The 26,588-nt window shown below is 34.2% G+C and overlaps 5 protein-coding genes across 8 annotated transcripts; 3 read left to right on the top strand and 2 right to left on the bottom strand.

Moving 5' to 3' along the window:
- The first annotated feature begins 133 nt into the window (after positions 1-133).
- Positions 134-3,930, top strand: Rsf1 (Repressor splicing factor 1). 2 transcript variants are annotated; one of them, XM_072899467.1, is made up of 3 exons: positions 134-331; positions 1,499-2,098; positions 2,811-3,930. In XM_072899467.1, the coding sequence occupies exons 2-3, from the start codon at positions 1,509-1,511 to the stop codon at positions 2,836-2,838; spliced, it is 618 nt and encodes a 205-aa protein (XP_072755568.1). In that variant the 5' UTR covers positions 134-331; positions 1,499-1,508; the 3' UTR covers positions 2,839-3,930. The 2 variants fall into 2 exon arrangements, with proteins under 2 accessions (XP_072755568.1, XP_072755570.1); XM_072899469.1 differs by lacking the exon at positions 134-331 and adding an exon at positions 356-682.
- A 1,287-nt stretch (positions 3,931-5,217) lies between these two features.
- Zw10 (Zeste-white 10 kinetochore protein) lies at positions 5,218-10,123 on the bottom strand. The gene is made up of 10 exons (XM_072899531.1): positions 9,886-10,123; positions 8,586-8,788; positions 7,683-8,487; positions 7,456-7,604; positions 7,263-7,363; positions 6,429-6,604; positions 6,152-6,358; positions 5,928-6,065; positions 5,720-5,853; positions 5,218-5,484 (listed from the first exon to the last, which is right to left on the bottom strand). The coding sequence occupies exons 1-10, from the start codon at positions 9,920-9,922 to the stop codon at positions 5,272-5,274; spliced, it is 2,163 nt and encodes a 720-aa protein (XP_072755632.1). The 5' UTR covers positions 9,923-10,123; the 3' UTR covers positions 5,218-5,271.
- A 194-nt stretch (positions 10,124-10,317) lies between these two features.
- LOC140669203 (uncharacterized) lies at positions 10,318-11,888 on the bottom strand. The gene is made up of 3 exons (XM_072898818.1): positions 11,643-11,888; positions 10,794-11,511; positions 10,318-10,538 (listed from the first exon to the last, which is right to left on the bottom strand). Exons 1-3 carry the CDS (start codon positions 11,711-11,713, stop codon positions 10,506-10,508), a joined length of 822 nt encoding a protein of 273 aa, XP_072754919.1. The 5' UTR covers positions 11,714-11,888; the 3' UTR covers positions 10,318-10,505.
- A 284-nt stretch (positions 11,889-12,172) lies between these two features.
- Positions 12,173-17,180, top strand: Ncm (pre-mRNA-splicing factor nucampholin). Of its 3 annotated transcripts, none has more exons than XR_012047313.1 (2): positions 12,173-15,827; positions 15,925-17,180. XR_012047313.1 is itself a non-coding variant. In XM_072898816.1 (2 exons), exon 1 carries the CDS (start codon positions 12,248-12,250, stop codon positions 14,444-14,446), a length of 2,199 nt encoding a protein of 732 aa, XP_072754917.1. In that variant the 5' UTR covers positions 12,173-12,247; the 3' UTR covers positions 14,447-14,455; positions 14,785-17,180. The 3 variants fall into 3 exon arrangements, 1 of the variants encoding a protein (XP_072754917.1); XR_012047314.1 differs by having other exon boundaries at positions 15,989-17,180; XM_072898816.1 differs by having other exon boundaries at positions 12,173-14,455; positions 14,785-17,180.
- Positions 17,181-17,525: 345 nt separating this feature from the next.
- LOC140669201 (uncharacterized) lies at positions 17,526-25,416 on the top strand. Its single transcript, XM_072898815.1, has 3 exons — positions 17,526-20,336; positions 20,493-20,725; positions 20,808-25,416. The coding sequence occupies exons 1-3, from the start codon at positions 19,227-19,229 to the stop codon at positions 21,694-21,696; spliced, it is 2,232 nt and encodes a 743-aa protein (XP_072754916.1). The 5' UTR covers positions 17,526-19,226; the 3' UTR covers positions 21,697-25,416.
- The last annotated feature ends 1,172 nt before the right edge of the window (positions 25,417-26,588 follow it).

The raw sequence follows: 26,588 nt of genomic DNA on the forward strand, positions 1-26,588 counted from the left end.
CCTTCTTTTTTTTTTCACTATTTTTTAATTTTATTAAAGATAAAATTTTTTTCTATATAGACTTTCCACTCTATTATAATTTTTACCGCAAGCGTATACGGCGAGAACTTTTGGCGTCTGGGTTGGAGACGTGAATACAGCCGACATGATTTCTGTGCGATGTGAACCCCGGTAGATTCGCTCCTATTGATTGCGCGACAGTGTGTGTAGATTCTTCCGACTAAATCCTATCGCATAGCGTTTTTTTTTCTTCCCTGTGTTCGCTTTGTCACGATAGCGGTTACGACGTTCGGTGACGAGCAGTGAGAAAATCCACGATAAGCGGCACCGAGTGAGTACCGTGGCGATAAATTCATTTTCGAATGTGTCATTGGCGCGTAAGCTACTGTGTTTATCTTCGTTTCTGCTGATAATTTCGCCCCTCGGCATTTCGCGCCGTTTTCCCTGTGCGGCGAATCGATTTTAGCAACACCAGAATCACCATACGGAGTGCCCCCGTCGCGAGAACACTGTATTTACATGTAGTTTTGTGTGCCCCGGAGGTGGAAAAAGTACCGCCATAGCGTTGTTGTGCACCGCTCACGATTTGTCATGTATCTTTACCAAGATCGTGTAATTCACTTTTGAGCTTGTAAAATTAGAAAGCGCGTTTGTTTTACTCACCTCCCTCAGCTGTGAACAAGTAATTTACAAATATCTGTTTTCTGTCACTAAAATGTAAAATATTTATTTCTATAAATGAAAAATTGATTAATATATATAATTGTGTTGCACAAAGATAAAACTTGCCTAGCTTGACCAAGCTTTACAAAAGAATATACATTATAATCACAAATGATCACTTTATTCTATTTATATAAGAGTTTGAGCAATAATTGTTATTTTATTTAACATAAAAGTAATAAATTGTTTATATATTTTTATATTTTAGGTTTTATTTGATTAATATTAATTATTATTAAAAATTATAATTAAAATAAATAACTCAAATAAAGGCTCTAAATATTACAGAGTAATATATTAAGGGAAAAAAAAAAAATAGGTAATAAAGAGCCAACATGGATGTATGGTATGAAATATTTAAAGAAATTTTGTATGTCAGTTCATTCAGTTTATCTCTGATATTCTCCTGCATCTGATACATCTCTCCTTATGCTATGCATCGTTTAGGAGGTTGCTTATTGGGATGTTATGGAGGATATAGAGATATATTAAATAATATTTATTTATGTACACTCATTATAAGTTACTGACAAAGGCTTGAAAAAAGTCTGAAACGTCTAATAAAAAATGATTTGAATTATCGATTGAAAAATAACTATACACCCTATATCTGCGTTGGCTCTTTATTGCCTATTTTTTCCTTAAATTATAATTAATATTTCTTTGTTAATTGAGGTAATTAGATGAATAATTTTAGAAATTAAATTTAAAATAATTATTTTGCAATATTGAAAAGTAGAAGTATTATTATGAATAAAATTATTTTGATCTTTAGAGACAGCAAGATGACACCAGAAGGATATACACGTGTTTACGTGGGTGGATTGAACGAGAGCATCAAAAAGGAGGATCTGCAAATGGAATTTGAGAAGTATGGCAAGTTGAACAAGGTGTGGGTAGCCTTCAATCCACCAGGCTTTGCCTTTATCGAGTTCTTCAACATGAATGAGGCTGAATTAGCGTGCTGCAATATGAACGGCATGGAAATAATGGGTGCAAAATTAAGAGTGGAGATTTCACGGGGTAGAGGTCGCGGCGGTGGGAGGGGTGGAGGTGGTGCAGGTGGTTTCAGAGGAAATCGGGGAGTTGGCAGTAGGGAATTCGGTTCTCGAGGTGGTACTGGTGGGGGTTATAGAGGCAGTACCTATGCAGATTATGGAGGCAGTTATTATGCAGGCAGGAGTGGCACAAATAGAGGCAGAGGCCGTTACGGAGAAGACTATATGTTCAATCGGAGCAGCGGGTATGTTACGCGAGATGGATATACACAAGATGTCTATGGTGGTAGTAGCGGGGACACTGGTGCCGACTACTACACCGGGAAGGATACAAGCACAGCGAGGTATCGAAGCCGCTCTCCCGCTGGCCGTGGCAGGTATTACGATACCCATATATCATCTAAACTGATTTTAATCTCACATGGTTAACAATATTATTAGTTTGATTGTAATGATGTTTGAGTGCAATGTAAATTATAGTGTCCTTAAGAGGCTTCTTCTGATGCATCATAATTATACACAGTGCCATTTACACTCGTGGGTAAATGCGATCTCTGAAGACCTGACGAGAGATATATTTGTATTTTTATATTTAAAAAATTCGTATCATTTATTTAAAGATCTTCAGAAAAGAAAACGTTTTGAAGAAATGGTAACTATAAATAAACAGAAAAAATACACAATCTGTTTACATGGAAATGTATCATAAACAACAGACAACAAAAATTTAAATAAATATCCAAATACTTATCTATAGTTCAAGGAGAAAGGCTGATTAATTTACAGAAATCAATTGAGATGTAATTCCATATTTTATATAGAATATTGCAAATATAATATTGCTTCGAGACTATTATGAATCAAATCAGAGAATAAATCACATCAATGAATAAAGTAAATTACAAAAAAATTTTATAAATTATAACAAAAAAATGTTTTAAGTGCATGAAAAAGCCCATTACTATTATTAAATAAACTTCTTTAATTGCATGCACAAAAATATCAAGCTACTATTGGCTCTCATCTTAATGAGAGTTAAAAGGGAGCAAAAGTAATGTGACATCCTATTTTGCATTTCCATGTTCACAGTCATCGTCATCTACGTGAATGCACATAAAAGAACTACGCTGCGTCTTGCCAATCTGAACTGCGGGCCGATCAGCCACCCGCCTCGACGACTTCATTTCTGTCCAATCTACACACAGCGATCTGTATATAGACAAGAACTACCATTGCAGTTTACGCTGTGCAATATTTTCCCTGCATTGTATCATTTCTATACAACTTGTGGTCGCTACTGGGATATACTTTCTATGATTAACAGATCCGAGAGTTCCCTTAATTAAAAGCGCTCTAACGCGAAGTCAGAAATGCAATGAGATATAGATCGCGGAGTTACTTCGAATGATTAATATTTAAAGAAGTAATTAATAATAGGGCTGTAATCTTATAGGGACTATAACACTATCTACAATCACCGTTTTATGTTTAGCTGACGCCTTATTGGGTTGTTTTAGATCTCTTTATATATTTTCGACATTGAGAATCTTTGTGGCTTTTGATTTATGATTATAGAGATTTTTCGAGATTTGCTTATGTATATATAGTACATTCTGTATTACATATATATAATAGTAGTCTTAATTATATTAAAAAATTATCCCTTAAAGTATTTTCGCTGATTTATTTGGTTTAGTGTTTACTGTTTTCAACTGTTTAAAAAGACTACAATATGGCGGTCCATAATCTTGTGAATATCATTCTCGTGTATTTAGATAAAAACGTGTTCTCGCTTATATTCTATGAATAGTAATGATTTTATATGGGAATTGGAAAGAAGAGATAGTAAATCGCGCGCAATACTAGCCAAATGCAAATTGCTGCTCGCATATAACAATTAATTTATTGCGCAAGTGTGTGAAAAACAAAGCAGTTTTGCTTAGAAAATTTCGATGCACAAATGATGAGATCAAAATCTTGCAAAGCAAAAGCAATCGCGTCTACTATATGATATATCTCCTATACTTCGTTTTTATGATATATGTGCAGTACTGCATTTGGAAAGAGACACGTTCGAGCATTTGCTTTTATTATTACAGAGATGCTCGTAAATAAGAAAGTGATAAAATAATGGTAATGATTATATTACCTCCACTGTAAATGATATGGAATTGTGGAAATTAAGATATTAAATGATTTGCGCTCAGTACTGCCTGCCACCCTGCCTGCCTGTCTGCCTACCTATTTTCTTACAGTTTACCATGACTGGTAACATAATCCGACGTCATTTTTATTTCAACGCTTCAAGCAAGTTATTTTTATCAAATATGGTTGCTTATTTGATAGTTTGTGTGTGTGAATAGGTATTTCAAATTCACAATATCAAGGTATACAGGTAAATTTCAGTATTATTAATATTATGTTCGATATTATTACATATTATCCTTTTTTTAAGTAACTTGGGCTGAAAGTTTTAATTTTAACTATGAAAAACACACACAATATATATATATAAGCCTTTGGTGTGTGTGCATGTAATATTAAAATCTAAATACTAATTATATATGTAACACCTACACAAAGGGTGTTTTAAGACAACAATAACATTTAAGAGTTATTAAAAAGTGACAAATATGAAGGAGCAACCTATTTCAGGAAATGTTTCTCTAATTTATAAACGATGTGTAAATATATATATATATATATATACACACACATACATATGTTCTTAAAACCGATTGTGTCAGAAGCAAGAGTTGTGTATGTGTATATATATATATATAACTATTCCATATACAATGGGTGAGTTTCAGGTAAAATGTACTGAAGTTAAAAGTTTTTAATACTTTCATTACATTCCTAAGAAAAATTTTCTATGAAGAGCAAATTTTCCAAAATTAGATTTTTTATTTTAATGCAGATTTTGATGCAAGCACGAATTTATTATAACTTAATAACAAATATATTTGTGTTTCAAGAGAATTTAGTATTATGGCTAACATTAATTACAAAAATTCTTTACTTTGACGATTAAATTTAACAATTCTTACAAATTCTATAAATAGGAATTAAAGTTGATTAATCTATAACTCAAATTAGATTCGAGCCTTTATATTTTATTACATATCTTAATTGAGTTAATATCAAATATATCTTAATATTTAATTCTTAATATATTTTTTTTCAAATTTATTTAAAATTAAATAGAAAAATATAATTATTGCTTATATTAAATTTAATTTACTACTATGCTTTAAATTTTAGTCATGCATTTTTTCTATATATATTATAATTTATGCTTACAATGTATTTATACAATCAGTATTCCATGGTATCAAATTGATTAGAATATATATTTTATTCTTTATTTTTAATAGGTGTATTTTTTCACAAAATATACAATATTGACTTTTTTTTTTTTTTTTTTAATAATGGACTTGGATTTTGAAGATTTGTACATTAAATTTGAATGTGGAATTATATATAAAGTTAATTATTTATTTGTTATATTTTTTATACATTTAAAATTTGTATATATATGTTTAATATTTTATTTTATAGAAGCTAAAAGATTAGATCTTCGATCAGTGTTCTGGAATAATGCTCGAATCAGTTGTTTAACTTGTGCAGCAGTGAACTCTTGTGCCAGTAATCCTTTTCCATTTCCCCATCTAATTTCGATTTCTTTCAGTGATGCACCAAGTATCTTAATCAATTCCAAAAATTTTCCCCATTTACGTACATGCTCTTGTATCCGTTGATCCTATCAAATGCTATGGATTAGTATGAGTCTACTTCATTAAACAAATTTAACATTCACATTTAACTTTTAATGTTTAACTTTTACAGGGACCAGTTGGAAATCTGCTACCTTGAACAAATCTTTATCATCTTAAATGTAATTTTATGATATTAAATGGCAATAAAAATTTATATCGACTTAAATGTTTTTCTTCTTATACATTGTGTTTGTTTTTTATTGTTTTTTATATACTTACAGGAAATATTTGCGGTGTTCGTTTTATCACCATATTGAATAAAGTTACCAGTTCTGTCGCTACATCAGCTGGAATATCTTCAACAGTTATAACTTTTGACACTAAATCGTCAATCATAGAATTCGTTATACATCCTGTGAAAAGATATTAATATAGTTAAAAACGTATATTAAAATTATAATTATAAAATGCAAAAAAATTGACTAACCAACAGCTTTGCAATAGATGTTTATAGGTAACACTTCTATCCAAACGGTCTTCAATAATTCTAGTTGTCTGATACATTGTCTCAATGCACGTTCGGTGCTAGGATGTAACTCAGGTGTTTGCCCCAATCCCGAAAAACCTATTTATTATATATTTCCAAATATATTTTTGTTAAATTTGTTTCATTTTTTTGATCTTGTCATAGTTAATAAATTAATTATAAACCTGAGTCCTTGATGATGTCAAAGATTATATTTTTTTGATACTTCATGTGTTCTAAAAAATATTGCGAACCGACTTCTCGGAATACCGTGACTTGATCAGCGAATGTAAAATTTATTTTTTGTAAATTTTTCGGGAATTTGTCTTTGTATTCATATGCCAATGTAAGTAGATGGTGGGCAAGATACATACAATTATTATGAAACAGAGCTAAACATAATTGTATATTAATTTTATATTCATGATAGTTTATTTTGCTGTATGTATATGTATACCTTACCAACTTGCTGTGGTATCGTTTCTAAAAATTTTTTATGATGTTCGGGCACCAAACCAACATACATTTCGAATATATTCCTACATGTATAAAATAATCTATTAGCGCAAGCATCCGAACTATTGCAAGCTTCATCTAATATTGTCCTCGATAATTCCAGTATTTCTTGTGCACTTTTGCTAAAATGCATTTATAATAATTATATTTAATTTTTCAAAATTATATATGAAAAAAATTATCAGAATTTGTAGAGAATTCCTAATTTATATATATTAATATTTGATCTTGCACTAATGACATATATGGAATTATAATGTAATATGGAATTATAAGAAGCAAGAAAACATGAATTTTTTTCTTAAAAGATATATTAAGAGGTGTTAAAAATTATTTGTTACATATACCATTGTTTGATAGTATAAGTTAAAATATATATTTTTATTATAAAATATACTTCTATAACAATATTTACAATTTGAAATATAAAAATATATTTTTTATTGTTTTACATTACTAAATAACTATATAACTCAATCTGTACACATATATTTTATATTTTTTAGCAAATATGAATCTTATGAAAATTGATCAAAAGATTTACAAGTATTTATTAATTTACAAAAAAAAAAGAATTTTTAGTATATTTTATAAATGTAAGTACAATGGTACATGACAGAAATTATGACATACACAAGTAAACTAATTTAATATATTCTTTTTAAGAGAAAATACACATATTTTTTTGCTTCTGATACTAATTCAATATGACAGTGAAAAGAGTAGATTTTAAATTAATCAATCTGTAATATTCCTTGTAATAAATTACTTCTAATATACCTGATTTGACACTTTGGTAAATGAAAAGACATATCTCTTAATTTTTTTTCATTCAAAAATTCACAATTTTCAAATACTTTATTCATATGTATAGGTGGTTCCTACAAGAAAAGAGAATAATTAAAAATCAGATACTTTACTATTCTCTTAATATAAATAATAATAATAATAATAATAATATAAATATAAATACCTGTAGCTCACATCGAACAGAATCATGTAAGTCTTTCTTCATTATATTTCTAGCTTTGATTAATAAATCCTGACACATTCTATCAATAAAAAGTTTGTCAATATTGTTTGTGTATTCTGATAAAAAGAGCTCATCCTTTGAAAGAAATTCTGAAATTATAAATTGGTAAATCACTTAGCATTATAAGCAAATTATTTATATTTTATTTCGAAAATAGGTACTAATACCAATTTCTACTAAATAATCTTGAAATTCATTAATCGCTTCGACAACAGGCTCAAAATTCTTTAAATTTGCATTAGAAGTTGGAATGGTGTATGAGATGCAATCTGTTGTTAAAGAATGTGATAATTGCTTCAGCAGATGCGGTTGCATCCTTTTCAAAAAAGTTTCATTATCTGTAATTGTCAGATTCAGGTGTTGATGAAGAAACTTGAAGAGTAATTTCAAATTGTATAGTACGCCTTTGAAACATGGCATCTTTTTTTTCTCCAATATTTCAATAGTAAACACTCTTTCTTTGATAACATACACCGAACAGTGATCATGAATGATGGGATCAATTATATGGTTTATCAAGTTCATTAAAAATGTTTGCAAGAAGTTTTCAAGATTATTTATAATATGCAATCCTTGTATTAATTCTTGTATGTTGGCAGATTCATTATTGATAATAAGAGAGGTAATTATTTTGTCATCTTTCACGTCATTATTCCAACAAACGCAATCATATAAGAGTTTGGACACTTCTATCGAATACAAACGGAGGAGATTGCAATATTCATCTTTGATCGCCATATATATTTCAAGATCTTGCAGAAAACTATGGGGATTATCCAATAAAGATTGCATTTGCCACAAAGTCTTTGCAGTATCAATGTATCGTTTTTCTTTTTGCATTTCTTTTATAGATTTTATGTATTCGTGTAAGCTCATCAACTGATGAGATAATTTCAAGCTAATGTTTGACTCTTTTAATTTTTGAGAGAGAGTTTTCAACTCTTTCATTAAACCAGGTAACTCTATCTTGACCTATGTAATAAAAAAGAATAAAATTTTAATTCTATTAAAACAATTGTTTTAATAACATAATCAAACAGCTGTTTTAATAACATAAATGGTATATATACTTGATCATTTATCCTGCTCTGCAAAGTGTCTATCTCTTTCAGTAGCTGCTCAGTCTTTTTAACTAAGTGCACATCTCTTGTCAACTTTGCACTGAATTCAACATAATTGTCATCCATAAAGTCCTTAACTTCATATTCTAATTTTGTTATTTCTTTCTGTATTTCAGCAATATTTTTTTGAAGATTTACTACTTCAAGTTTCCCTGCATAGTAAAATATTATTACAATCACTATAATTATATTTTTATTATAATTAGAGATTGTTTGAATATAGATGATTTCTTTAAAGAAAAAAAAGTAAAAATTTATTGTATGTTTATTAAAAAAATATATAATTATTACAGACTTTTTTTGTTTACAATTCTATATATCCAGAGAAAGTGCTACAATTTAAACATATTATGTTATCCTAAATGTTATACTGAGTAATAAGTAATTCTTTATTTTATTTTCTTTAAATATTATAAGTCATTTGCTTTTTATCTTTATTAATTTAGAAAGTATAAATTTTATTAAAATTTAGTTTTTATAATATTTTTAGAAATTGTTATATATGTGATATTTCCAATAAAAACAGAGAATAAAAAGGCATTATTGATATTTTCATAGATTAATTACAAAAGTTAGTTTATATTGTACAATTTCAATAGTCTTTAGATTTAAAAAACATATACATATAGATTAATTCAAAATTCATGCTTATTTTATTTATAAATTTTTTTTGTAGTTATCTAATTTAACAAATAATAAGAAAATTTAAAAATATTTTATTCAGTAATTATTTGCTTTCAAGAATATTTTAATTAATAAACTTAATTTTGGTATATATATATTACATACATTTCTTGTCTTTTTAAATTAACAAATCTCATATATTAAAAATAAATAACTACAATGATTAGCAAACAGACCGCTCATAAGATTTTAATTAGTTGCTTATATTTTTTGCCTTAAATTAATAAAACTATACTACTACTAAACTACTACTTGAAATACGAAATATTCTGCAAAGATTAAGACCTCTTGAGGTTTTTCTTTATGAAGACTTTGATTTGTTGCACAAATTTTTTGTTTTCCATCAGAATAAATTTTGTAATTTCACAACAAAACTTAAACTAATAAAAATAAATAAAACTTGTTATATTTTATACTCAGTATAACATCTGAAAAACATAATTCAAATATTATCATACATATAATATAATATAAATATAAATTCAAATCTCGATGGAGTTATGATAATCTTCCCAATTTGACAATTTGTTTAAATAAACACATAACATATATTTGTAAACATTACCTGCTGTAGTTAGTACATCTGCTACGAACGATGTCATATTCGATATATATAAGAAATTTGATACAAATGTCAAATATTAAACGCCTTTTCTGTTACCGAAATTTCATTACTTTATATATATGTTCAAATGCAAGGCCAGAAGATTTTTGTACATTACATTGCTAACATGTTAAAGGTGATAAAAGATATAAAACCAACCATTTCTAAGGTATGCAGAATATATAGGTTAGGTTCAATGTACACTGTGTCGCATTATAATTTGCCGACAATTATATTTTCACATGCAGGTAAACATCGATTAATAAATAATAATTATATAAGAAATATATATATATATATATATATATATATAAGGGATAAGAAATTCAAAAAATCGTAGTTTTATATATGTATATTTTATAATGAAAACTTTTATTCTTGTGCAAACAAAATTTATTTAGTTAAAGTATGTCTTAAAAGGTAAGATATCTATCGCATGTTAAATATATTCTTTTTTGTTAAAAAATTAACATGAGAAAAGACGAAAGAATATATTTACATATATTATAGCAATACATTATTTATTTGATAATGCCTTTAATTTGCTTGGTTGCACATTAATAAAATGTAATACTAATTTCTCATAGACGTTGAATGGCGGATAAAATCTGCTTCTGAAACATATAAAATAAATAATATTTGTAGTATTAATAATATGTTTTTATATATATATATATTGTAAAAGATAAACCATCAAAATGTTTACGTAGGAATTGTAGAAGATTATTATTTATATTTAACATGCAATGCACAAACACACACAAAATGAAAGTATAATTATGTAAAAGAGACAATCATAAAAGAAAACACCATTTTATGGCATAAAACATAAAATATTCTATATATACAATGTACATAATATTATATACCTTCTGTTCTAAATTTGTTAAGACTCGTTGCAGATATATTATTCTGGCATCTCTTCTATGAACTTTCTGTTGTAACATACGAATCTTATGGCGTAAATTTATTTTGGTAAAAATTGGTGAATTCTTTATACAATGTAAATCTGAAGAGTCTAAATTATATGCATCGTCACTATCATTGTCATTTATTTGGTTTCCTTCAATTTCGTTTGGTTCATATATTGATGTTACACATGGTTCTTCTATTGTAACTGTTTCTGGATCACATGTTTCCATATTGACATTATTATTTTCATTATATGTTTTTGGCTCCTCTGTTACATCTACTATTGTATATGCATTTTCAATATTTTCATCTGTTTGGATATTAACTTGTGAACTATGTACATCTTGATTTATTGCACCATCTATCTCAATATGAGTATTTGTAAAATTTTCCACGTGAGATTTATTATTTCCCTCTACATCATCTATTTCATCTTTCTCATTTTCATTATTTGTTTTAATGATTTTATTTCTTTTGTTACTTTTTGTAGATGAAGGAAATATAGAAGGTACTGCCATTGATTTTAAATGTGTGTAATGAGCATCTGGACGATGCAAATAATCGTTTACAGTAAAATGTTCATTACAAATTCTATCATATTTACTGGGAGTCCAATTTTGTCTTTTTATCGCATTCAACCAGGCTGCCAATTGTCTCTTATTTTTTAGAGGAAAGCTGCAATATTTCATAAAAAGATTTATAAATATTTGATGAGTATTTAATAATAGATAAAAATATATAATTTAAGATTATGAACAGAAAGATTAAAGTGTCTAGGAAAAATAAGAAAAAGATTATATACTTACTGAAAAAATGTGATATTTTTTCCTTTAGAATATCTACTTGGACAGCCAAGTACACTACAAGACATTGGCATATTTTTTATTTTTATATATACTATTTTATATATTCACTTGATATTTTTCACTGTCTATAGTTTTTCTTTAAAAACGTATGTTTATTGTCACATCATCAAGAGACAGCATATTAAATTCTATGACACCCGATATTCTAGAAAATGATTATTCCTCCATCACTTTTAGGATTGAAGTTAGCAATCTATAATATATAAAAGTTTATGGTCTATCTTTAAACCCTATTTTTGCTTCGAAGCGCAAGATTCTTTAAGGTGCCTTTTCATGTTGACGCTCGACGCTTATTTTTGGCGTCAAAACAGATCACGTGATCAAAATTGACCAATTGGTATTTTTATTTTTGGTCACGTGATGTCTTTTGACGCTGAAAATGAGCGTCAACATGAAAAGGCACCTTTATTCTGATTGGCCCATCAAACGCTTACGACCTTAAGGCAGTTATTACGAGAATCTTCTGCATGTGCAGTAGCCTTAAAGCAGTTTAGAAGTAAAGCTTGAGTGAATACGAGCGTGAGGTTATGTAGACAAACGGAAAGATGAAGAGATCGCATTCGAAACGAAACGAAGAGGAGGACGAGGATCACTATCGCAAGCGAAGAGATCACAGGCGCAACGACAATCGTAAGGAATCTAGACATAACGATGACTATAGTAGTTCCAGGCGGGATGATTACAGGAGTTCCAGACGGGACAATAATAGTCATCGAAGTTCTAGACGTGACGATGATCATCGGCGATCCAGACGAGATGATCAGAAAAGTCTTAGATACGACGATGATTACAAGGATAGCGAAAGGGGCAGAAAGGAAAATTTGCCGGAAGAAGAGATAGGGAGCAGGTATTATGGAGAACCAGATAAATCGCACGAGAATTTAGAGGAAGCCAGGCAGAAGCGTACGGCAGATCTTCTGACTTCAAAGACAGGAGGTGCATATATTCCTCCTGCCAAATTGCGTATGCTCCAAGCGGAGATAACTGACAAGTCTGGAGCTGCTTACCAACGTATTGCTTGGGAAGCATTGAAGAAGTCTATCCATGGATACATCAACAAGGTTAACACTAGTAATATAGGAATCATAACGAGAGAATTGTTACATGAAAACATTATTCGTGGTAGAGGTTTGTTGGCGAGGTCTATCATTCAAGCACAAGCCGCTTCTCCAACATTCACTCCAGTTTATGCGGCATTGACAGCTATAATCAATTCTAAATTCCCTAATATAGGTGAACTGGTACTGACACGTCTCGTTCTGCAATTTAAACGTGGATTTAAAAGAAACGATAAACCTTTGTGCATATCCTCAGGTACATTCATAGCACATTTGGTTAATCAATGTGTAGCTTATGAGATTGTCGCTTTGGAAATTTTGACACTATTATTGGAAACGCCAACAGACGATTCCGTTGAAGTAGCTATAGCGTTTTTGAAAGAATGTGGCATGAAACTTACAGAGGTTTCGCGAAGAGGTGTAGAAGCTATATTTGAGATGTTGAGAAACATACTGCACGAAGGACAATTGGATAAGCGAGTTCAGTACATGATAGAAGTTATGTTTCAAATAAGAAAGGATGGATTTAAGGATCACGAAGCCGTTCCCCAGGAATTGGATCTTGTGGAAGAGGAGGATCAAATCACTCATTTGATAAGATTAGACGACGAGATGGATTCGCAAGATATATTGAATGTGTTCAAGTTTGACGCAACCTATCTTGCTAGCGAAGAAAAATATAAGCAGTTATGTAAAGAGATCCTTGGTTCGGACGTCAGTGATTCGGAAGATAATGACGAGGATAAAGAAGAGGAGAGTTCGGACGAAGATAGCAATGCGGAACAAGCCGAAGGAAAGAAAGATGTAATATTTGATAATACAGAAACAAATCTGACCGCGCTTAGGCGAACTATTTATTTGACGATACATTCCTCGCTAGATTTCGAGGAATGTGCACACAAATTGATGAAAATGCAACTGAAACCTGGACAGGAGATCGAGTTGTGTCATATGTTCCTGGACTGTTGCGCGGAGATGCGAACATATGAAAAATTCTTTGGACTTTTAGCCGGCCGATTTTGTGCCATCAATAAAATGTACGTGACACCCTTTGAAGAAATCTTTAAAGATTCTTATCATACGATACATCGCCTCGATACCAACAAATTGCGAAACGTATCGAAATTTTTTGCCCACTTATTATTCACCGATTCTATTTCGTGGAGCGTACTGTCGTGTATAAAATTGAACGAGGAAGATACCACCAGTTCCAGCAGGATATTTATTAAAATTCTGTTTCAAGAACTCTCAGAATACATGGGTCTAGCAAAACTGAATGAACGAGTCAAGGATGCGACACTGCAAGAAGTCTTTGAAGGACTATTTCCCAGAGATGATCCGAAAAATACGCGTTTTGCAATTAACTTTTTTACATCCATTGGTTTAGGTGGTTTGACAGATGACTTGAGAGAACATTTGAAATCTCGTTCAAAGCCAACTCCCGTACCAATATTAAACACTCAAGAGGATGAACCCTCCAGTTCCGATGAATCTTCATCGTCTAGTTCTACAACAACGGATTCTTCTTCTTCATCATCGTCGTCATCATCAGAGGATGAAATTTCGGCAAAGAAGAAAAGTAAACAAAAAGGAAAGAAATCTAAATCAAAGGACAAAAAAGAAGAGAAACACAAAAAGACGCAAAAGAAAAAAAAGAAAAATAAGACGGCAAAAAGAAACAAATAAAACAATCGAGTATGTAAAATTAATAAATACTTCCTATATTATGTATACCATTATTTTTTTTTTATTTTGTAATTCTACTTATTTATAGATGTATGTGATATGAGCAACTTATTGCTTGTAAATATTTTATAGATTGTTCCACATCTCTGAAGAATCTTGGAGATAAATGATAATAAATACAATATTTATAACATTCTTGATTATCATTATTATATTTGTTCTCAATATTTATTCTCTGTTACACAAAATAATTGTGTATTTTTATCATTTAATTTAATTTTATAATTCTTACATTTTCAGAAAACGTCTAAATAATTTCATTTCAATATAATTTTTAGACTAATATTGTCCAAACATATTTGTATATACATAAGTTATATAGAAGTACGACACCCGGCTGTTTCGATGAAGAGCACGTATCAACGTCATCGGAGTTTCGGAATACTTTGCCCTGACAATGAACACAAGATGGCAACGGTACTAAGCATGCTGTATTTTGCGTGTCGTCGTTTCACGGGCATATACATGTATGCGTGTGTGCGTGGTGCGTGTGCTGTAGCGCGCGGCACCGCGTGGAGTACGTGCGTGACGCACGGAGAGGGAGAGATACGCAAGCTATTTTGACGGGAAGGCCACATAACTAGACGGCGGCAGCGTCCGATTCACATGAATGCGCGTGCCGCCGCGGTCGACTGGTCGACAGCGCGTCGTAACCGAGCTATGCGCATTGTGGCCTCTGCGTGTATACGAACGTGTGTGTATACACGCGTACGACGTACACACCTGTTCTCTTTTCGAGCGACAAAGCGAGAGACTATACAGGAACGTAGTTGGGCCACTCTTCGACCGAATTGATAGCGGATACAGTATAGATTTCTAATTAAAATTACATCATTTTACGATTGTTTACTCTTTAATAGGATTGTATCTCTTCAATAAATTAAAGATTTTCCTAGTTTTTTAATGCTTGTAAATATTGCTTTTGTTTTTTAGTTGTTTCTTATCACTACATTTTGAGTTGACTCGAGTAGAATCCCGAGGTAGAGAAGTATGTTTATACACTCCAAGTAGAACAAGGTCAGACTTTTTTACAAATGTCAGATCTACACAACCTGTATTTATATATATGGTGTTAATTAATTCGTGCCTCCTAAATACATAGGGATATCTTTTCATGAAAAATAAATTGAAAGGTCGAAAATAAATCATTTTTAATATAACTATTGAAGTCGAATCGATACTAAGTTTTATAAATTATCAGCCTTTATAAATACACCACTGATTTATTTTACTGTTCTATTTAAATTTTAAATGTGCCTACAAGTGCATATATTCTGGCGCCAATCTGCTGACACATATTGCGCATTTTGCTTATTGGATGGTGAGTGTGTAAATTAAAATTAATACTTCGTATATTGTAGTTATAAGAGGAAAATAAAAAGGTCGAGGAAATTGGTAAAATCACAATAAGCTTTCAGATAATACAAGATGCATATGCGGATTCTGTAGTGTTTACTTAATTCGGCACTGTTTGCGACACAGGCGTGGCGGGTGCGCAGTAGGTGGCCGATTGTCGCAAGAGAGGTGGAGGGAGAAAGGGAGGAACAGCCACGATGCTTATAGAGGGGAACGAGACAGGCATACGGAGTTTACGGTGATTTTTTTTACCACTAAGCGGACGTGAACGCGTATATACACGCGTGCGAATGTATGCGTGCGCGGCTGAGCGAGCTCCGCACGCACACATCGAGACGGGTGTGCAGAAAGCTCACGCGTGCGTGCGTGCGCGCGCGCGCAACACCAAGCCGCATAACGCTTGATACACGCGCATATATATGTATGTACGGAAAAATTAAATACGATTTTTGAAATTGCGTATTGAAGATTAAAAATCGAAAAATAAATATCCGAGCATGGATATATTCTTACTTTTATTTTCGTTTTACAAGCATGAAGAATAAATTATTTATTCCAATACGGATAAATAATCTTTATATTCTTTAATTAATTATAATATACAATATACATTTGGAATAAGTAGAATTTTAACGTAATAATCAATTGCTAAAAGATATTTGACATTGGAAATCGAGGAAATACAAAAGAATGCGCGCCAAAGAAAATATATGCTGAGAAAAAGGTCTACACATAATTTCTTGACACATGATATATAACAGCTGGTTGGGAATTCACACAACTGGCTGCAACACGTGCACATATACACTGTCAGCGCAAAAAGCTTGCGCTGACAGTATACGCGCGAGCGTCGTGCGTATACATATACATATATACGCGACAATGCATGCCATCGCGAGTTAGCCAAATACTGCGCGCTCTCGAGCACGTTTTGCTTCAAGCAGAAAGAAAGAGAAAGAAGGAGAGAGGAAAAGAGAGAGAGAGAGAGAGAGTTCTGCATGAGCGAAACTAGTCTCGCTCTCTCAAGGGCTCCGGATTCTCGTCTCTACTGGTCTCTACTCTCTACACGGTCGCGCGGACAACAAACCGAGAGGGAAAGAGAAAGAGAGAGGAAAAGAGCTAAAAGATCAGGACTCCTCCGCTCGCGCACGAGAGCAAAAAAGACTTGGCAAGGCGGAAATATGAGAGAAAAGGACGGATAGAGCGAGAGCACAAACATCCACGCAGGTCGTCGTGCATTAAAGCGCGAGGGGTGAGAAGAAACTTGCGCGAAACGTACGCGTATATTTCGCAGAGGTTTGCTCATTTAATAAATCTACATGTGGAAGTAAAAAAACATCAAGATGAAAAAATGAAAAAAAAAAGTAAATAAATAAATAAATAAATATTTTCGACAGAGAATTCCTGCGAGAATTCGCGTATCGTCGCGGAGGACGCTTCATACCGATATACACCTCCTAGAATCAACAAACATATCATTATCGGAAATATGCGTGCTCTCACGAGTGTCCGATATCGGTCGTCTCGTACACATGCACACTCTATTACCACTGCCATCGGTGCCACCGCTATCGCCGCCGCCGCCGCCGCCGCCGCCGCCGCCGCCGCCGTCGCCGCCGCCGCCGCCGCCGCCGCCGCCGCCGTCGTCGCCGCCGTCGCCGCGATCGATACGCCATTGCGTCGCGACGTGCCGACGGGTGAATTACTCGTTTGACGGTGGTAGTCGTGCTGGTGGTCGCGCTCCAGTGGTGCGATAATATTCGCTGGACGTCGGATGTATCATCGCCGACATCCTCGTTGTTATTGGCGCGCGGAGTGGTGTTATTTGCGGCGGCGCAGCGTCCCGATAGCGATCGTCGGCGGCAACGACGACGACGACGACGACGACGTTGTTGTTGTTCCGGTGGTGACGCGACGTGATGGGGACGTCGCCAACGGGACAGTGATAAGATGTGCCGTCCGCGACGACGGTGCGCTGCAATGCAGTGACCGAAAGGGCGATGTGATAAATAGAAAATGTGCGCGCGCGTGCAATTGAGTGCGAAAAATAAATAGATTATATATATATGTGTGTGTATATATATATATATACACACATTATAAAGACATGTGTGTTATTTCGTTGGCCGTGGATTGCGTTCGATAAGACTATAAGAGTCTCGGCCCCCATTATGGATCGTCGGTCCGCCGTGACTGTGCGACTCGAATCCCTGCCATCGTCGCGCATCGAATTCGCGGCTACAAGAACATCGTGTTGAAAACCGCTGTCGCTGCCATAGGAGGTGGAGGAAGAAGAGGAGAAGGAGGAAGAGGAAGAGAAAAAGGAAGAGAAGGGGTGAAGATAGGGGAGAAGAGGAGAAAGAGGTGGTGGACGAGAAGGTGAGGAGGAGGGCAGTAGCAAGGAACAAGGAGGGAGCTTGCGACGGAATTGAAGGGAACTCGCGAGAAGGAGACCCGACACAAGAGACGCACGCTGAGTGCGATATTCGTGTAACGCGCTTTTATACCTGCGAAAGCGTGCGCGCGAGCTAACAAGAGAGAGAGAGAGAGAGAGAGAGTGCGCGAGTATCATAAACAAAGGGAAAGAAAGAAATGGATAACGAGCGGCTTTACGATGTACGTGGAAGTGGTGGTGGCGTCGCGGGATCGCGACGATAGCCGCATCGTTGTCTTCATCGGCGACGCAATGCAACAGCGAAGGGGAAGAACGTAGGGAGGAAGAAAGGAAGAACGCGCGAACGGGTTATACGCGTGTAACTCGGTCTCTCGTGCCGGACGAGTGAGAGAAAGAGAAAGAGAAAGAGCTTGTATGAGAGAGTGTGTGAGAGAGAGAAACAGGAGAATCTGGTAATGCGCGCGGGTTAAAAACCTCATTCGGAGATGGACCCGGTCTTGTCTCGCGACTCGCGACTCGCCACGAGTCGATCCGCGAACGAGCGTGAAAAATGCAGAGTACGTGCCACGACGGAGACCATCGCGACGATTGTAACACGTTACTGGGGCCCCAAGTGACATGGAAGTGAAATTGCAAGAAAGGCGAATCATGCCAATTGTTGTTCTAGTGCACGGTCCAACCGTACGTCTAGTGTCTGTGACGTAAAAACCTTTGCAATAGCTGAAGAAGCATATAAAATACAAAATATAGTGTGCGCGTGTATTTACATTTATATGTATATATATAATTCAGGTACGCGAATGTGAAGAGGCTCGCCGAAGGCGGCGAGAGCGTGCGTTAGAGAGCGGCGGGCGATACGTTCTTCGGTCGTCACCCTCTTCCCCGGGGAGGGGAGGAGGGGGGGGATACATTTCCCGGGATACCGACGACGACGACGACGACGACGACGACAAGACGCGCGCAGTAATAATGGAGACATTACTGCCCGGTAACACTGGTCAATCGTACAGCCCACAGTTGAAGACCGTTCTCAAGACCTATCAGCTGTCAGCTGTGAAGAGCCTGCAGGGTCCAAGCTCGGCCCTGCTGGGCATGGACTGTAAGGTCTTGTTACACGAGCAACAATCAGCGACCTCGTGCTTCTCACCACCCGCCAGTCGTCCGGCGACCAATTGCGCCTTGGAGTCGCCCGGGGAGTCGCAGGTGCCGGAGAAAGATGTCGTCGAGAAAGAGACACAGCGAACAGTGACACCCGTTCCACCCTCAGGCAACAAGATCCCACGCTCGTTGGAGGACTCGGACGAGGATCGTCCCGCGGTCGTGGAGCGTCTCAAGGGCGAGAAGCGCGAGCTCGAGTTTCAAATACCGATACTGACGGCGCCTGATCAGAGCTGCTCCGAGAGATGCGAGACGATCCTCGAAGGCGAAAGGATATCGTGCTTCGTGGTGGGTGGCGAGAGGAGGTTATGTTTACCCCAGATACTGAACACGGTGCTGCAAGACTTTTCGCTGCCACAGATCAATCAGGTGTGCGACGAGCTGCAGATCTACTGCTCACGCTGTACCCGGGATCAGCTAGAGGAGCTCAAGCACTCTGCCATTCTGCCGCACAACGCCCCGTCTTGCGGCCTCATCACTCAGACCGACGCCGAGAGGCTTGTTAGTGCTTTGCTGTTACGAACAGAATCCTGCGACCCCGCTCAAATCGGCCAAACGCAGGACTGTTTCAACAAGAAAGTGTGTGGTAAAAATGAGGACGAGGAAACCATTGTCAAGTTCAAGGTGTATCATGAATGTTTTGGCAAGTGTAAGGGTATCTTTGATGCCGAGTTGTTCGAAACGGATGATTCTGTGTGCATTGAGTGTCTTGAGTGTGGCTACCAGTTCTCTCCGCAACGCTTTGTCAGACACGCTCACAGATCTTTGGAGAATCGTACCTGTCATTGGGGTTTTGATTCAGCAAACTGGCGATCATATTTATTGCTCTCTCGTGATCAACAACATTACAACAAATCGCTTATTCTTTTTCGTGAGCTGAAGGAGAGGCATCTTGTGCTAAACTCCAAGCGAAAACTAGAGGTATTTCTACTAATAATACAATTTTCTCTTTAAAGATTAGATTATAAAATATTAATATGTTATATGTATAGTTGTATAATAGCGCTTAAAATAGTACTTGAGATAAAATTTAACATTTCAAATGTGTCTAGAAAGAATATGCACCAATATTTTCAGCTGCGACATGAACATGAGAGATTAGCCAAACGCACAAAGAAAGACATAGGGAAGGATGACTGTGGTGGAATTTATAACGGCAATGGACTAGGGATATACCATCCTATGTCACAAATAGCCACTGCAGCTGACCCATATTTACAAATGCAATGGGCAGTTTTTGAGCTTGCTGCTAGAGGGGCGTCCGCTTTTCGGCCTTGGAATGCTGCAGGCAATTGCAAACACAGAGACAAGTGAGTATCGTAACTATCACACATTGCATCGTGTACGTTTTATGTTCAGACAAAGAAATGATAATTGTATCTTTGTCGATAGTTCATCATTGCTGCCTGCATATCTCAGTCGAGGTCCACCTGTACTGCAGCATCCCGAACGAGTCATCCCACTTTCGGAATGCGAGCGTTTCGAGCCGCACTTCCAGCCTAACGTGGCGCTAGCGCCTATATCAACACCCACTCAAATGGGTCAGATACCGTCTCTATCTTCCGTTCATCAACAACGACGGCATCATCACGAGCATCGCCGTCACGGTCATCGTTCGACGAGTCCTACGAGCGAGAAACAGGAACTACTGTCTGCCGATGTCAAATTGGAGAAAACATCACCGACTCAAGCTGTGGCTGTCGATTCTTATCCCATATATTACGTGTCCGATGCAAGTCAAAAGGAAACTGTACTGCCGGAGAAGGAGAAAAAGGAAAAAGAAGGCGAGGAAGAGGAGAGTAGTACAGCAGTGACATCGTCCACGGTGACCGTAGAGCCTCTTCCACTGGCGGCTTCTTCCGAGGTCGGCACTTCCTCGCCGTCGGAAAGCGATTCCGATTCGGACGGTACCGCGGCGGCCGATCTTGAGGAACGATTGAGGGTGCTGAACGTGCCGCAGGATATAATAGAGTTGGCACGTCGCGTAGCATCTGAGAATGCGCAGTTACGACGTCATCGGCAGTCGGACGCGCACGAGATCTCGAAACTCCGTAGTCAACTGCACATGCAAAAGTTACAGCAGCAACAATCCACGATTGTCGTGGGAGTTAGTGAAACTCGAGACAAGAAGGAGGATGCTTCGGCAATAGTGTCACATGCCAGCGCGGCTGACAGCACTGAGAGTTGCAGCGAGGAGACCGACGCTACGGATCTACCATCAAATAATAAAGAGTCTGAGCCAGCCAATGTGCTAGTGACTAATAACGAGTCGGATCAGTGATTAGGATAACACTTGCGAAAATTATTTAATACATACAACTGCTCAGCGATTATCGCGATTATGACGCTTATGAGTAAGCATGCACTGAATTTAGAGTACGTTAGGTGTGTGTACATTGTGTAGTATAGAGTCTTTCATAATTTTCGCTTACCAATAGCGTTACTTTTTGATGAAGAATTAATTGAAAAATCCTTAACTAGTTTTTTACCATTGCTTAACGAAAGAGAAATTATTAAATAAGATTCACGAATAACGTAGTATAAAATATGTAGTCATCGCGAACATTATTAAATGCACGGGGTCATGGACATACAATATCCGGCTAATAAACAACGCTAATCATGTGAATTTTATTTGATTATTTCTCCTTTATTAAGCATCGCAAGAAAAAAATAATTCAGAATTTTTTTACTCATTTTTTATCAAGAAATAATGCTATGTAATTGATTGACATGAATTACGAAAGATTCTGTATATATACATATATATATATATATATGATTCTAAACGAAACGAAAAATTGTCTAGATTTATGTGATACGCGACGAGCCTTTAAACGTTATCGCAGTTAATTCGAACTTTTCATTAGATGATAAACCACACGTGCTATCCAACTTAAAACATCGGTTAGTAGTCCTTGTGCTTCGTGCTCTTACTTCGCGAAATTTAAACCGACCGACTACTATCGGCAAAGATAGCTTCATGTTTAATAATTATGCATGATAGGCACTTCCTGTTTGCATTTTAGCGATTCGCGTAGAACGAAAAAAATACTTCTCGAGTAAATTTCAATTTCTTAAATCTATCTTCTTAAATCTATATATAGTCGTGATGATAAACATGTTGCTCCATTGACTTCTTTTATTTTTCAGTCATAAGTTAGCAGATTAGAAAGAGTGATACTCCCGATGGGAGATGTGGTAAACCGATGCCACGAATTGGATAGCCATGTTGAATATACTTCTATTGATCAATTTTTTTTATTAAAGTCGGATGTAAATATTGTATTATAATGAAACACAGGAGAGTACATTTAAGGGATTATACCGCGCCAATAAAACTATTACATTTAATAGGTATTATAATGAGATATTTCGTGTATATTATATATAATATGAACTGTAAAGAGATTTTTACGAGATCATAATTTTGATCCCTGAAGTGAGTAAGAGAGAGAAAGAGAGAAGAGGGAAGAGATATAATGAGAATGAATTTAGATTGCTTTCCATTTACATCTTGGTAGTCATTTGATCGCATAATGTAAATACATTGTGGCATCGTATGTGTATAATTAATTATATACTATCATGACGAAATAATGCTAAAGTACAAAAAACCTAGGTGCTATATTATTATTCTAGGTATGCTGTAAGCAGAAACCTAGGTGTGTTCCAGCAGCTCGTACTACATTGTAATTTACTCAGAACGTTATATACATGTTACAAATCGAATCACTACGATTACACTCTTGTGATTTGTGTATATAAGGATCTGCTTTTTTATTCGACGAAAAAGCTCGGTCCAAGCCTAATAATGTCAATATGAAACAAAATTTGGATATTTGAAAATTATTTATTTGATACATGCAGTAGGACCATAATTTGAATCATTGTTGATAATAACGTAATTGTTTTTGCATTTCCAATCATTTAAGTAGTTATAAAATTGTTTAATTTATTGGCGACATGAGGGAGAACACAGTGATGTTTTATAAGATTACTTATGTAATGGATCGTCGACGATCGTAGTTTTTTTATATTCATTTTTTTTTTTTTTTTTTTTTTAAAGATTCTAAATTTTTTTTAAAAGTATATATGCTTTTTTCTAAAATATATAGGATGAGACACCTTAACAGAATCACAGACACTAGTTAGAATCTAAAATATCTTTGTTACTTTTAAAAATGTAAGAAAAATTTTTTAAAAGAAAAATGTTCGTTTTAAATGAATAAATAATAACAAATATATAAAAAGAGACTCTGTATGGTTGAGTGACACAGTCGTTGTTTGCTGTAGTGATTAAATCCTGAGATCGAGTCTAGTTATTTTTTTCTCTCCTCAGGATATACTTATAGATTTCAGAAGTGGAATTTGGAATAACAAATATGTTTCAGATTCTAATATTAGGTTCTTCACTCTATATATTGCAAATAAAAGTATAATTAAAAATTAAATTGTACGTGTGGACACGTACTGTATATAATTTCTGTTGACTGTAATGTGTTTTGTTATTGATATTTAATATTTTTACTAATATTTGCAGCTAGAAAATCCGCACCCTTTATATGTATATATACACACATATATATTTATATTTATTTTGTACATTATTGTTGGTACATATCACTTTAGTTGTATTTAATATATAAATGGTCCTACTGTGAGAGAGCGACAGAGAGATATGCAGAAAATACTGGCTGTGCTGAGATAGCATTTCCACATTTATTAACATTAAGAAATTAAATAAGTGAAAAAGATACAATTGATGAAGGAGGAAAGACGCTATATCAGATGGTTGTAATTTCTGAATACATATCTCTCAAGTTTTAGCAGACCGAATGTTAAATTATGTTGGACATAATTACTTTTTTTATTATGAATTTTTATTTCTATACGGATTCGAGTTGATTGTCGAGTCAATTAAGAATACGAGAAAAGAAAAAAAAATACAATGATTATTTTTCCTGCATGAAAAAATACTCCATATATACACACACACACACATGCGCGTGCGAATTTTGTGTATCAAATTATATTAAACACTCTTTATATTAAACCCAGTATAAAGAGAAATAGATTTTTTTTAATATATTACATATGAGAGGTTATATATATATATATATATATATAGAAGCATGAACAAACAAGCAAGATATGTATATGCACGTGTAAAAGAAGATGTAGATATAGAAATATATACATATGTATATGTATATATATATATACATATACATATAACACACATACACATGTATGTATGTATATGTGTAAGAGGATGACTTTTATATTATGGACTCTGTTTTCATTTATTACACGTACAATCGATATAATGTGTGATAGGAACGTTTGCCTTTTATTCCCTTGTCTTTCTTCTTTTACTATGCTATGCTATACTTTTATTTCGCCGCTTGAATATTTTTATACCGAGATACGTGACGGAGTTCCCAGTGATATGTGTGATACAATCTCCGATTTAAATTTTATTATTATGTGAATGTATTTGTAAAAGTGAGTATGTACATGAGCGAATGGTCGACAAATGCAAATTTTCGCTATTACAATTTCGAAAATGTCTGTTTTAGCATGAATAATAGCAAATAGTTTGTTAGCGTTCGATTCATTCGTAAAACGAAATAAAAAATAAAAATACATTAAATAAATTTATTTTCATATTTTCGATTTGTTTTCGTTCGCTCAGTGTATATATATTTTAAGAATATAATCTTTATCATGTACCTATTGAAATTTTCCGAGAATAATCCAAATGCAGGATACGCAAGAAACTGAGAGCCAGGATTGTATAACAGATAATGTCTACATGCATACATATCCTCGCAGTCAGCGATAGTTATAATAATAATAAATCATACACTTGCGTTATATTTCCATTGTGTAGCAAAACAATGCTGATAATTATGTATTGAAAATATACGCGTATATGTCGAGACTGTTTCGAAGATCTCTTATCATACATATATACGTTTGTCTTTTTGTCTTATTTTTTTAAATATAGCAACAGTGCCAGTAATTCTATAAATCGTGAACAAAGAAAAATTTCACAGCGAGAAATTTCGTATTTCCATACTCGCAAGAAAAAAAAATTTATGACTACTTGATTCTGGTGTATTGAGATGAAATGAATGTGAGATTTTCAAAGCAATTTGTTAATGTAAAGCTGATGATGTATGAAGTAATCGATGATGTAGAATATATAGAATATTTTATATATATATATATATATGTATATGTATATATATATATATATATATATATATATATATATATATATATATATATATGCCCTATGTAACATTCGGTCAATATACATAAGACACATTACGTTGTAATGTTAAACAGTAATGTAAGCATCCCACCTAAGGTAAAAGATGTAATAGTCTATATGTTTTTCATACACGCGTACATACATATAAATACATTCAAGTTTATCATAGTTACCTAGGACATAACGTGCATAAAGGATAATTCATAATATCTAATAACCATATACAGCTCGGTTTCGAATACATTTGAAGTCTATGTATAAAAAATAATAATATAATATTAATAATAATAAACACAGTTTCGACAAATCATGTAACTGCCATGACTTTAGATGTATTTCAATTTCGCAGATGAGAGATGATGTATTTTAATTTCGAAGTGAAAATATATATTGACAAATAAAATAAAAATAAAAAATGGAGTATATACGATGCCTGATTTCACTATAAAGAGAAAAAAAAAAGGAATACAAAAAGAAGCATCATATTATTTAAATTGAGATACGATATCCGTGATATGTCGTGCTTCTAATATAATTATGACATACACAAAGTCTGTGTTGAAATACTGCTGACGCTCATTTAACTAGCGAGCCTTCGAGATCAGACGTCGGAAATTATTTTTATCGTGTGCTTCGCTAATATTATCTCTGTTATTATTATATGTTTAGTCTGACTTTCGAAACACGAATTGTAAAAGCTAGCTGATACGACCTATACGTGTGCATGCATGTGCGTGTACTCGTTTCTCTTCACATTTCTCCCTCTCTCTCTCTCTCTCCTCTCTCTCTCTCTCTTTGTGTTTTTTTAATTTTTTTATTAAAAAAAACCATCTTTGAAGACAAACAAAATCGCGAGAATTTTCGTCCAATCTCTGATATACAATGACGCA

Source organism: Anoplolepis gracilipes, chromosome 9, assembly GCF_047496725.1.
Source record: "Anoplolepis gracilipes chromosome 9, ASM4749672v1, whole genome shotgun sequence".
In the NCBI taxonomy this organism is placed as follows: domain Eukaryota; kingdom Metazoa; phylum Arthropoda; class Insecta; order Hymenoptera; family Formicidae; genus Anoplolepis; species Anoplolepis gracilipes.

Bases quoted from the DNA above. Each gene is read 5' to 3' on its own strand.
- Rsf1 (XM_072899467.1), top strand. From the start codon at position 1,509: ATGACACCAGAAGGATATACACGTGTTTACGTGGGTGGATTGAACGAG. The intron at 2,099-2,810 runs GTATTACGATAC...CCATGTTCACAG, and splicing joins TCTCCCGCTGGCCGTGGCAG to TCATCGTCATCTACGTGAAT.
- LOC140669203 (XM_072898818.1), bottom strand. From the start codon at position 11,713: ATGCCAATGTCTTGTAGTGTACTTGGCTGTCCAAGTAGATATTCTAAA. The intron at 11,512-11,642 runs GTAAGTATATAA...GAAATATTGCAG, and splicing joins AAAAATATCACATTTTTTCA to CTTTCCTCTAAAAAATAAGA. The intron at 10,539-10,793 runs GTATATAATATT...TATATGTTTCAG, and splicing joins TAACAAATTTAGAACAGAAG to AAGCAGATTTTATCCGCCAT.
- LOC140669201 (XM_072898815.1), top strand. From the start codon at position 19,227: ATGGAGACATTACTGCCCGGTAACACTGGTCAATCGTACAGCCCACAG. The intron at 20,337-20,492 runs GTATTTCTACTA...CAATATTTTCAG, and splicing joins ACTCCAAGCGAAAACTAGAG to CTGCGACATGAACATGAGAG. The intron at 20,726-20,807 runs GTGAGTATCGTA...CTTTGTCGATAG, and splicing joins AATTGCAAACACAGAGACAA to TTCATCATTGCTGCCTGCAT.
- Ncm (XM_072898816.1), top strand. From the start codon at position 12,248: ATGAAGAGATCGCATTCGAAACGAAACGAAGAGGAGGACGAGGATCAC.
- Zw10 (XM_072899531.1), bottom strand. From the start codon at position 9,922: ATGACATCGTTCGTAGCAGATGTACTAACTACAGCAG. The intron at 8,789-9,885 runs GTAATGTTTACA...TTTACTATGCAG, and splicing joins AGATGTACTAACTACAGCAG to GGAAACTTGAAGTAGTAAAT. The intron at 5,485-5,719 runs GTAAGTATATAA...AGCATTTGATAG, and splicing joins GAACACCGCAAATATTTCCT to GATCAACGGATACAAGAGCA.